Source organism: Micropterus dolomieu, linkage group LG14 (genome assembly GCF_021292245.1).
Source record: "Micropterus dolomieu isolate WLL.071019.BEF.003 ecotype Adirondacks linkage group LG14, ASM2129224v1, whole genome shotgun sequence".
NCBI classification, from domain to species: domain Eukaryota; kingdom Metazoa; phylum Chordata; class Actinopteri; order Centrarchiformes; family Centrarchidae; genus Micropterus; species Micropterus dolomieu.
Genome location: NC_060163.1, coordinates 23,498,405 through 23,510,298, shown reverse-complemented (window position 1 = coordinate 23,510,298; position 11,894 = coordinate 23,498,405). Strand labels below are relative to the sequence as shown.

At 37.2% G+C, this 11,894-nt stretch overlaps 1 protein-coding gene across 1 annotated transcript; it reads left to right on the top strand.

Moving 5' to 3' along the window:
- The first annotated feature begins 7,533 nt into the window (after positions 1-7,533).
- On the top strand, positions 7,534-11,190 carry LOC123983320 (BTB/POZ domain-containing protein KCTD5-like). Its single transcript, XM_046069539.1, has 2 exons — positions 7,534-8,197; positions 11,058-11,190. Exons 1-2 carry the CDS (start codon positions 7,841-7,843, stop codon positions 11,148-11,150), a joined length of 450 nt encoding a protein of 149 aa, XP_045925495.1. The 5' UTR covers positions 7,534-7,840; the 3' UTR covers positions 11,151-11,190.
- Positions 11,191-11,894: the final 704 nt, after the last annotated feature.

Here is an 11,894-nt window from a genome sequence, read left to right as displayed (position 1 = left end):
TACTTTTTAGTGCTTAAACCTAACCAAGTACTTTTTAGTGCTTAAACCTAACCAAGAACTTTTTGTGCCTAAACCTAACCAAGTACTTTTTGTGCCTAAACCTAACCAAGTACTTTTTAGTGCCTAAACCTAACCAAGTACTTTTTAGTGCTTAAACTTAACCAAGTACTTTTTAGTGCCTAAACCTAACCAAGTACTTTTTAGTGCTTAAACCTAACCAAGTACTTTTTAGTGCTTAAACCTAACCAAGAACTTTTTATACCTAAACCTAACCAAGTACTTTTTAGTGCCTAAACCTAACCAAGTACTTTTTAGTGCTTAAACCTAACCAAGTACTTTTTAGTGCCTAAACCTAACCAAGTACTTTTTGTGCCTAAACCAAACCAAGTACTTTTTAGTGCCTAAACCTAACCAAGTACTTTTTAGTGCTTAAACCTAACCAAGTACTTTTTAGTGCCTAAACCTAACCAAATACTTTTTAGTGCTTAAACCTAACCAAGAACTTTTTGTGCCTAAACCTAACCAAGTACTTTTTGTGCCTAAACCTAACCAAGTAGTTTTTAGTGCCTAAACCTAACCAAGTACTTTTTGTGCCTACACCTAACCAAGTACTTTTAGTGCCTAAACCTAACCAAGTACTTTTTAGTGCCTAAACCTAACCAAATACTTTTTAGTGCTTCAACCTAACCAAGTACTTTTTAGTGCCTAAACCTAACCAAGTACTTTTTAGTGCTTAAACCTAACCAAGTACTTTTTGTGCCTAAACCTAACCAAGTACTTTTTAGTGCCTAAACCTAACCAAGTACTTTTTAGTGCTTAAACCTAACCAAGTACTTTTTGTGCCTAAACCTAACCAAGTACTTTTTGTGCCTAAACCTAACCAAGAACTTTTTGTGCCTACACCTAACCAAGAACTTTTTGTGCCTAAACCTAACCAAGAACTTTTAGTGCTTAAACCTAACCAAGTACTTTTTAGTGCTTAAACCTAACCAAGTACTTTTTGTGCCTAAACCTAACCAAGTACTTTTTGTGCCTACACCTAAACAAGTACTTTTTGTGCCTAAACCTAACCATGTACTTTTTGTGCCTAAACCTAACCAAGTACTTTTTAGTGCTTAAACCTAACCAAGTACTTGTTAATGCTTAAACCTAACCAAGTACTTTTTGTGCCTAAACCTAACCAAGTACTTTTTAGTGCTTAAACCTAACCAAGTACGTTTTGTGCCTAAACCTAACCAAGTACTTTTTAGTGCCTACACCTAAACAAGTACTTTTTAGTGCCTAAACCTAACCAAGTACTTTTTGTGCCTAAACCTAACCAAGTACTTTTTGTGCCTAAACCTAACCAAGTACTTTTTGTGCCTAAACCTAACCAAGTACTTTTTAGTGCTTAAACCTAACCAAGTACTTTTTAGTGCCTAAACCTAACCAAGTACTTTTTAGTGCCTAAACCTAACCAAGTACTTTTTGTGCCTAAACCTAACCAAGTACTTTTTGTGCCTAAACCTAACCAAGTACTTTTTAGTGCCCAAACCTAACCAAGTACTTTTTGTGCCTAAACCTAACCAGGTACTTTTTAGTGCTTAAACCTAACCAAGTACTTTTTGTGCCTAAACCTAACCAAGTACTTTTTAGTGCCCAAACCTAACCAAGTACTTTTTGTGCCTAAACCTAACCAGGTACTTTTTAGTGCTTAAACCTAACCAAGTACTTTTTGTGCCTAAACCTAACCAAGTATTTTTAGTGCTTAAACTTAACCAAGTACCTTTTAGTGCCTAAACCTAACCAAGTACTTTTTAGTGCCTAAACCTAACCAAGTACCTTTTAGTGGGAAAACAGACCGACAGACACAATAGGATGAGGGAACAGCAGAGAACAAAAGGCAAACAGGGGAGAGGGACCACTAGATACAACAAACAACATGTGAATGTGCCAAAGCCTAATACGTCTTGATAAAGCTGCAACATTTAATAACGCTGCAGCATAGTAGAGTGGATTTAATCTTCCAAATACCACCATTACCCCATGTATTCTGTGCTTATGTGGCTTTTTCTGATCATTTATTGTCCTTCCACACAAGCTATTGCCCAAGTAATACATCTGTTAATACTCCAAATTACACAGTGATGTAATGTGAGGATCAGAAAATTTTCTGTTTTATTTATTTGTAAATTGAATATTAAATGGTGAATCTGATGCTTAATCAGCAGATTAATTGATAATGAAAATAACAGTTATTGCAGCCCTAACAGATCAACATCCAGTAACAAATTTATGAAGAAGGCCTAAGTGTTTTTCTTTCCGTCACCATCCAAAACCCATAAGCCTCCCTTTTCTCCCTCCTCTCCAGATGTTATCTAACAACAACATTACACACACAATAATTTCAGTCAACATAACATTTAATTACACTGATTAGAAAGACAGAGAGAATAAACTGTTTTTGACACAAAATGCATCTTCTCAATTAAACTGAAAGCCTTTATTAACACATTTAGAACCTTTTCTTCACTGGCTCCATTGCCTCCTTAATACATATCTTTGCTCACCACTTTTCCACCACGATGTCATAACCACTGCGGGTGTGTTGAGTGAGCACCAGAATGTGTACACTTCCATCTGAAAACAAGTCATGTCTTTGTATTAGAGTAAAAGCAGCTGAACGATTGCTCAAAAGGTCATTACAAATTCTGTGAGGTCCTTGTGGTTTACCCTTTCGATTTCTTTACTCTCGATTGCTGTGAAACACTGGCAGACTAGGGATCTAATTCAGCTGTGAGTCTACATGTGTAAGTGAAGTGGATTCACAAATGTAGTCCACACACATGATAACTTATAAATAGTCCACTGAAACCGAATATTGCTGAATACAAGCCGGGCTCTTGCCGGGTTCGGCACAACGTCGGTGGCACCTACTTCATCACAACAGACAGTGTGCAGGGACCAAATATCTTTCCTGTTCCAACTGTGCCAAGGGGACCCCGACCTGGACTCTGACAAAGTGAGTATAAAGTCACAGCTTTCTTTTAGTTTTAATCACTACAGAGACTAAATCAATTCCTTCATAATATTTGGCTTTGAATCCATTGAATCCCACTTACTTACTGTATTAAAATGCAGCTTGTAAACAATCCAATCAGAAAAAAATCCTAAAGCAAAATAAAGAAACATACCTCATAATCATTACAAAAATTGTTATCCCCAGACAATCTATAACCTGTTTGTATGATGCGCATGAAGCAGTTATTCCATCTATTTCTTAAAAGTACATGTATAGAAGATGGAAGATTTTCTCAAACTAGTTAGCATGGCCAGGTGGTAGCACAGACTGTTATGTTTGACATTTTAATACAATTTGGTAATTAACTAAATGGACACAATGCATGGGGGTCATTTCAGGCATTCCCAGTAACCATACTCATACAATCTTTATCTTTTTTTAACAGTTGTGTGTATTTTCAATCTATCTTGTTGTTGTTCATTTATTTTGTGCCGCGTTTTTTAATAATTACTGCATGTTTATAGTTGATAATTATTTACTTTTGCTCTTCCTTGTTTGAATCAAATATTAATAGTTTTATTTATATATTTGTGAGATGCTCTCCCAATTGTGTACATTTTTAATGTCACCATCACAAGTTTATTAATGTTGTTTTTATTGTTTTGATACCTGTGCAAATGTAACATGGTGCATGTTCATCTGCAGAAAGACATGTTTGTGACATGCCTGGCAGCTGTGTTTTTTAATTTTATTTTGTTGCTAATGCATAGTGGCACGGAGGGTCAAAACACAACAATGTTAGAAAAAGAAAAAACAAAGCACAAACACGTCATAAAAAACACATCAACAAAACTAGAATCATAATAATGAAGATTCATTCAAAATTTTGTACTATTTTTCCCAATTTGTTTTATTCAAGTTTATGATCATTTCTTTCAAGCCATATTTTTAATTTATTCATTTCTTTAGTAACGTCCTCCGTTAGCTGCTGTAGGTTTTTAGATGAACAGAATATATTTGTATCATCTGCAAGCAACACCATCTGCCACAACAGATAATGAACATATGTCATCAATTTACAAGATAAACAGTTTGGGGCCCAACACTGACCCCTGGGAGACGCCACAAGCAATGTCCAAACACACTGATGTGGAGCTCCCAACTTCACAAACTGTTGACTCTTATGGAGATACTTCCTAGCCCAGTCTAAAACTATCCCCCTGATACCATAGTTAATTATACCATAGTTAATTATACCATAGTTAATTTATTAGTATGACTTGGCTGATTGTGATAAAATAGCATTTGTATTTGAGGAAAGTACCGTCTCCTCATCGCTCCACACAGATCTGATGTTTGTCTCTCCAGTGGATGTTTAAATCACACGCTCAAAGTTTTTTTCCACCTTCACATGAATTAAAATGGCACGACAGAATTTGCATTTATTCATTTGGCAGACGCTTTTATCCAAAGCGACTTACATTTTAGGAACAACATACAAGCATCAAACAAAGCATCAAATACAGATCTACAACTGACAATACATACTAGTAAGAGCAGCAATAAACACTAGTAAGAGCTCATAGTTCATATCACATCATTGGGGTAAATACCAAGGGAAGGAAGTAAGAGTTAAAAAGTGCTATCAATACAAGATAATTGTAGGGGATAGAAGAAGAACACAGGAAGTGCATGTTAGAGGTTAGGAGTTAGAGGTGTTATAAGAGGAAGAGGAAGTGTTCTCAGAAGAGATGAGTTTTCAAGAGCTTCTTGAAGTTAGAGAGGGACGCCCCTGATCTGATGGCGTGTGGTAGCTCGTTCCATCATCGTGGTGTCACAGATGAGAACAGGGACTGGGATTGCTTTGTGTGAAGGGATGGCAGAGCCAGGCGGCGTTCTTGAAGGAACATAAGTTTGTATTATGGAGTTTAGGTAGATGGGTGCAGACCCTGTAGTCACTCTGTATGCAGCATCAGTGACTTGAATCTGATTCTGGAGGCCCCGAGGAGCCAGATGAGGTCACTGAGTAATGGAGTGACATGAGTCCTTTTGGGCTGATCAAAAACCAGACGTGCTGCTGCGTTCTGAACCATTTGTAAGGGTTTCACTGCACAAGCTGGAAGACCTGCTAGGAGGGTATTGCAATAGTTGAGGTGAGAGATAACCATGGCCTGTACCAGAAGCTGGGTGGCGTACTGAGTGAGGTAGAGACGGATTTTCCTTATGCTGTATAGAGTAAAGCGGCAGTAGAGAGACAGCAGCAACATGGTCTGAAAAGGACAGCTGGTCATCAATCATGACACCCAAGTTTTTCACCATCCTGGTTGGAGTGATGGTTGAGGAGACAGTTTGTAGTTTGATGTTATGGTGGAATATTCAGTTTTGTTCATGTGTTTTCCTGGATGTTGTCTTTCGGCCAGTGTTCTTGTGTTTTGCCTCTCAAAGCCACCATATTAGGGAGAGCCGGGTGAGTTGAGCCAGTTTTTACTTTGTGTCTTTAAAGTGAGGACATGACAGTAAGGTCTCCAACGAAAATATCAATCATATCAATATATCACTTTAAAGTCATCCTGTTTATCGTCAAGTCTCGTGCCACCTGATGTATGGACTTCCCATTTTTGTACCTCTCCCACTGCTCTGTCCAAACCCACAAGAGGAGTTGAAGCCTGTCTGTTTTCCATTTATAGAAGCATGACATGATGGTTTCTGTTCTAAAATGCGTCACATCATTTCGCTGATGCATAAGAACGTAATGTAAAATTACAGTCAAATATCTGGCTCAACTTCCCCCAGGTCTTTTGGCTCAAATCACCCCATCCCTGCCATTTCAACAAAGTTGTGTCATCCAGCAGTTTAGAGTTAATGTCACGCTAACAGCATAGCCTCATATTGTAAGATTTTCTCAAACCTGTCTGTAATAGTTCAGACACAAGAATCAGGACTCCTTGAACATAAAAAAAACAAGTTGAACGGCAAAAACTGTTTTTTGATTTTAACATCTTATTCCATGAGTCTCTCTCCACCACAGGGTGAGTAAAATGATTAACTCTTCAAAAATGTGTATTCATATAACCAATTTTGAAACAAGGGGTGGCTCAACTTCCCCACAGGCTCAAATCACCCTGCTCTCAACTACAGACATGTTAAGACCAGGTAAAGACATGTAATGTAAGAATACAACCTGTTCCAGCTCCTCCCCTCTGGTAGGCGCTACAGAGCACTGTACGCCAAAACCAACAGACACAGAAGCAGTTTCTTCCCACAAGCCATCACTCTGATGAACAGCTGATTTCTGACTCACAGTGTTGGGAACAATTCCTGTGCAATAACCCAGTAACCCTGCCTCTAATCAGCCACCTGTTCACTGGTTACCACTTATTATTTATTCATCATTCTCTATTTCAGAGCTGTTCATACTGTTCATATTTTCATATTGTATTTACTTTGTACGAAATCCACCTACCTCAAGTAAATAACACCTGCACATACTTATTTATTCCTGCATACTTTGCACTATGCTCCATCTCACTGTGTACATGTGTACATGTATGTATGTATGTGTATGTGTACCTGTATATCACATCTACCTCCGTCATGTACATGATAATAATAATTTACTTCTGCATCCTTTGCACTCTGCTCACTGCATTATTTGTCAATCTTGTTATTGTTTTTGTTTATCGTGTGTTTATTTGTCTTCTCTACAATGTAGCCTGTGTTTGATTTTATTATTATATTATTTTATTGTATGAGAAAGCACATCGTACAATCCTGAGTCAAACTCCTTGTTTGTGTATACATACCTGGCAAATAAAGCTGATTCTGATTAGGCTTCTAGTAAAGGTCAAACATGCAAGTGAGGTAATAATAAGCAAACAACATTTTGAGTAGAGGGGGACGTTTAAGTCACATGCTTCATGTAAGTCATGATTTATTCACTGTTTCCATTGCACTTTGTCACATTTTGTTTTTTCCCGAGACACCCACTTTTCTATCGTCACATGAATTGAAAAGGCACATAAAAATCAGATACTAGGAAACGCCATAGATCATGTTATTGTATTTTCTGTAATGTTGTATTTTCAGTTTTGTTCATGTGTTTTCATGGATGTTGTCGTGTTTTGCCTCTCAAAGCCGCCATATCCAGACATGTCATTACATGTACCCCCAACAATAGGCTACTCTGATAAGGATAGGCCTATGGTTTTTCCATAAAAAACTAACGTTAAAATGTTGGGTTTTTTTAAACACATAAAAATGCTCTTTCTGCTCTGTAAATATACAAATATTGTTGCATGTTGGACCATGATTGGTTTCTAAACTAGTTTCACACCATGTAAAAACTAGTTTAGATCAAACATCCAAGTAAAGTAATGACGCAAAAAACATTTAGAGTCTAAAACGTTTCAGATAAAAACATAACATGTTCTTGGTAAACTAAAATCCCACTAAAGCAAACATCAACCGTGGTTGGCTTTTATTTTGAAAAAACGATGACACGGCGGAAGTAAACAGTAATCACGTTACAACCCCGGAAGAATTGCCTATCTCTGATTAACGTTTGAATAGACAAGAATGAGCAATTTATCTCGGGAAGAAACGATTAGACGCGATGCTCCAAACATCGCACAGCCTTTGATTGTCTTATTTGTGTCTTAATTTTTTTTTTTGCGTTAATTGGCGGAGGCGGTCGAGTGTGAGCAGCAACGCCCTGATGCCAGCCGACCCGTCGGAGAAAAATATCCTCGCTCTGTTTACAAATCGGCCGAGAGGACTTGTTTCCCCGCAGTCAATCGTTAGCTAATCGTGCGGTTGTGTGTTTTTACAGACGAAGAAAACATGGCTGAACTGCATGTTGTAGAATCGAGTGGCACCAGCACCATAGAGCAGCCCGAGCACCGCGATGTCCGGGGCTCCGTGCGCCTCGCTTCGCCCACTCTCATGGTTCCTCCGCGGAGCAGCCAGCTCAGTCCCAGCGGGGTGTCGAGCGGCAGCGGCGGGCGGTCGGTGTTCGGGTTCCCGGTGAAGAGCAACCCGAGCTCCCCGTCCGAACCGGCGGAGAAGCCGGGATCACGCTGGGTTCGGCTCAACGTCGGGGGCACCTACTTCATCACGACCAAACAGACGTTGTGCAGGGACCCAAAATCTTTCCTGTTCCGACTGTGCCAAGAGGACCCCGACCTGGACTCGGACAAAGTGAGTACACAAAGTCACAGTTAGGGGCTTTCTTGTAGTTTTAATCACTACAGACACAAAATAATTGGCTTTGAATCCATTTGTCCCACTGATAATGTGTTTTTAGGCATTGCCTCCATTTGGTTGCATTCAGTAGGCCTCTCTTAATATTAGTAATTATATGTTCAGATATAGCAAATGTATGCAAAAGCATCTTTAAAGTCAATACTTGTGCTCCACTGTTGTGTAAGTCTGCAGCTAATGGTCATTTTTGTTACTGATTCATGTGCTTATGCATTGTTTTTAATGTAAAATCTTAATTTGTGAAGTAACTAGTAACCATAGCTGTCAAATAAATGTAGTGAAAAGTGCAATATTTCCCTCTGAAATGTAGTAGAAGTATAAAGTAGTATGGTATGATGGATATGCGGTGCTTCAAGAAGTACTCTGATATTTCACTTATGTCAAAGTAGCAATACCAAAGTGTAGAAATACTAATATGTAAAAGTCCTGCATTCAAAATTTTATTAAAGTGAAAAGTATTGGCATCAAAATTAAGTCCTTATTATGCAGAATGGCTTCGAATGACTGAATTTTAACTATTGAAGCATTAAGATGCTATCACTTTGTTAAAAGCTGGAGTAATTACTTTATAAACTGCTAGCTTGTGAATTTCCCCCCTTATCGTATTTTATTTGTTTTTTTGTGTTACACTTTGTATTATTAATCTGTATTTGCAAAGTAACTATAGTTATCTAATAAATGCAGTGAAGTAAAAAGGACAATATGAATCGCAGTGGAGTAGAAATACTTACTCAAATAAAGTACACAAAAATTATACTTATTACTTGAGTACACAAACGGAAATATGATTGAAATGATTATCATGACATTAGTTGGGGTAACACTAAAAGAGATTCTAAAGCAAATAATTGTGCTCCATTGTAAAGAAGCAACTAAATTATTATATTCGTTGTCGGCTCATCTGCACATTATTGTCTTTAAATCCATTCTATAAAATGTCCAAAGTTAGTGGGTTATTTTTTTGGGACCAAGAGTGCAAAATTCAAAGATACACAGTTGAAAAGTCTCAACACAAGGTCCTCATCACTTGTTGCCATGATTATGAGAGTTTAAATTGCATTAGATAAAGAAAAGCACCAAATAATCACAAATGAAACGCTGGAACTGGGTCATATTTGGCATGCAAGCTTAAAAATTACTTGACAACTAATTGAAAAATGAACTGATGAATGAAATTGTTTCAGCGCTACTCTTATGTGTAAAATAGCAGCAAACTATTCCTGATTGTAAAACAAACACTTCAGCAACTAATGTTGTTAGATTTTAATGCAACTGGCTTGAAGTCACAATATAATCCTGCCCATAATCAATAAACATTAATGTCAATTTATCACCCACCATAGTTTAAGTCATACATTTCAAACCCTACAAGACTGTATCAAGTAAAGCCGGACATACTTTGGATATTTGAGGTTATCACAGAGTTAAAAAATCAGATGTAAGCAAACATTTTTTTTTTATATGAAGGCCTTATATTGGGTTATTAAAGAATTATGAACCAGAAACACAAGTCGTCAGTGCTCCCTGGTAAACAAACATTTCTAAATCGCCTCTAACATATCTGATGATTTGGCTCCACAGTTTCTTGCTACTTATTGGTCAGACGTCACAATATCTGTTTTATCTAACTAAAATCAACCCTACGATTTATCAGTTAGGCTGTACTTTTAATCATCGTAATGGTGAGTAAAGAGCAAGCAGAAAGCCGGATGTCAAAGATACTTTATGTTTGGATTTTAAAGGTTATTTACTTAAAGCAGCATGACTCTTAAAAATAGATAGGTTGTGCTCTGTGGCTAATATTTTATCCCCTTCTCCAAATTATAAAGTAGTTTTAGCTTTAGCTCCATTTGTCCTTCGAAAATCTAATCCCAAATTATTTTCATCATCAGTTAATCTTCCAAAGTTCAAATAGTTTACAGTCTAAACCCAAATATATTTAATTTACAGTGATGTAAAACAGAGAGAAGCAATGAAATCCTCACATTGGAGATGCTTTGGTTGAGATTTTTGCTTGAAAACTGACCAATCGATTGTCAAATCAGTTTCCGAAAGTGTTTTAGAGCCAGAAACAAAGACAAACATCAGCTAACATCATGAAAAATCTATCGAGTTTATGAAATAACACACAAACCTTCTAGGTAAAAGAGGCTTTTTAAGGTCACCGGGCTAACTGAATTGATCATGAGATGTGTCAGGGTCGAGGTTCAAGTGTCCACGGTGCAACAGTGAGGACAAAGAAACCCCCACTAGAGCTCGACAAAAAGGCAGATACTTATATCAAGCCAATCTAGTAGATTAGATTTGTTTTTTAAAGAATTGCCTAGATGTCTTTTTTTAAATTTTTAAAATTATCCACCAGCTCAACTCAAACTTATCTTTGGCATTTCTGTTACAAAATTCATTGTTCCTTACTGATTGGCATATACAGCTAGAGATTAAAACGGTATGACAATTTTATATCACGATTATAGTGACCAAAATTATCAGTATTATCGCAGTTAATAGTTGTTCACATGTGCTGACATATTTCAAAAAGTACTGATACACACACTGAATCCATTTTACCGAGGTTAATATTGAAAACCAGAAATAGAATTAGCATTAGCTTTTTGTTTGCATAAACATTAAAATAATAAGTATATAATAATTATATAAACATATGAAAACTGCGATACCTCCTCTTATAACACCTCTAACCCCAAACCTCTAACATGTACTTTGTGTTCTCTTCTTCTTCTATCCCCTTACAATTCTCTTGTAATTAATGCACTTTTCAATCAACTCTTGCTACTAGTGTTGTAGTCAAGCCCGCCCAAACCGAGACCAAGTCATGACCAAGAGCATTGTTTATCTACACCGAGACAAGACCAAGACTTTTAGGGGCTGAGACCAAGTCGAGACCAAGACCGAGTCGAGACCAAGACCAGTTCCCCACATTACATGACACACAATAAAATGTGGAACGAGATTATAGGTACTTCTTAAATTGATCAGAAAGATCCACATTCCCATTAAAACACAGACAAATAATCATTGTTTGAATTACGGGTTAGTTAAGGATGGACCCCCCCAGAAGTGGTAAAAACAACAGTTATGGGGTTTTCTTACTTGTAATTGTAAATATTACAATACTCATGCCTTATATTTTAAGAATCTTGAAATATGATTTCAGACACCCCTAAAATGGACCGGACCTTTTCCTAACATTGACGCTAGTTGAACGTCTTGTCCGTCTGCAGCGGCGGCTGCTCCAGTCCGGTGCGCCACACGCTATGGAGACGCTGCAGGTTAATGTCAGTAGTTAGCTATCCAGCTGCTTTAATACACTTAACTTTCCTACCTTCAGAGTTTCATAATTAGCATTTCTTTTACTTAAAATGAGCTATCTGTTGTTAGCTAGCTGAGAGCCCACCCTTTCATTTCATTATTATTATAATAATGTATAATAATTTCATATTTTATGTTATTGTCACTTAACACTGGTGCTTAGGCATGAGCGGTGAAATTGGTTATTAGTTATTGTAGAGATACATTTTTACATCAATATAGAGTTTATTATTTAATTTGAAGTCTTTTGAGTCCTTTCACATTAAACATGGCATTTATTTTACTCTGGAATTCCCAAAAATTC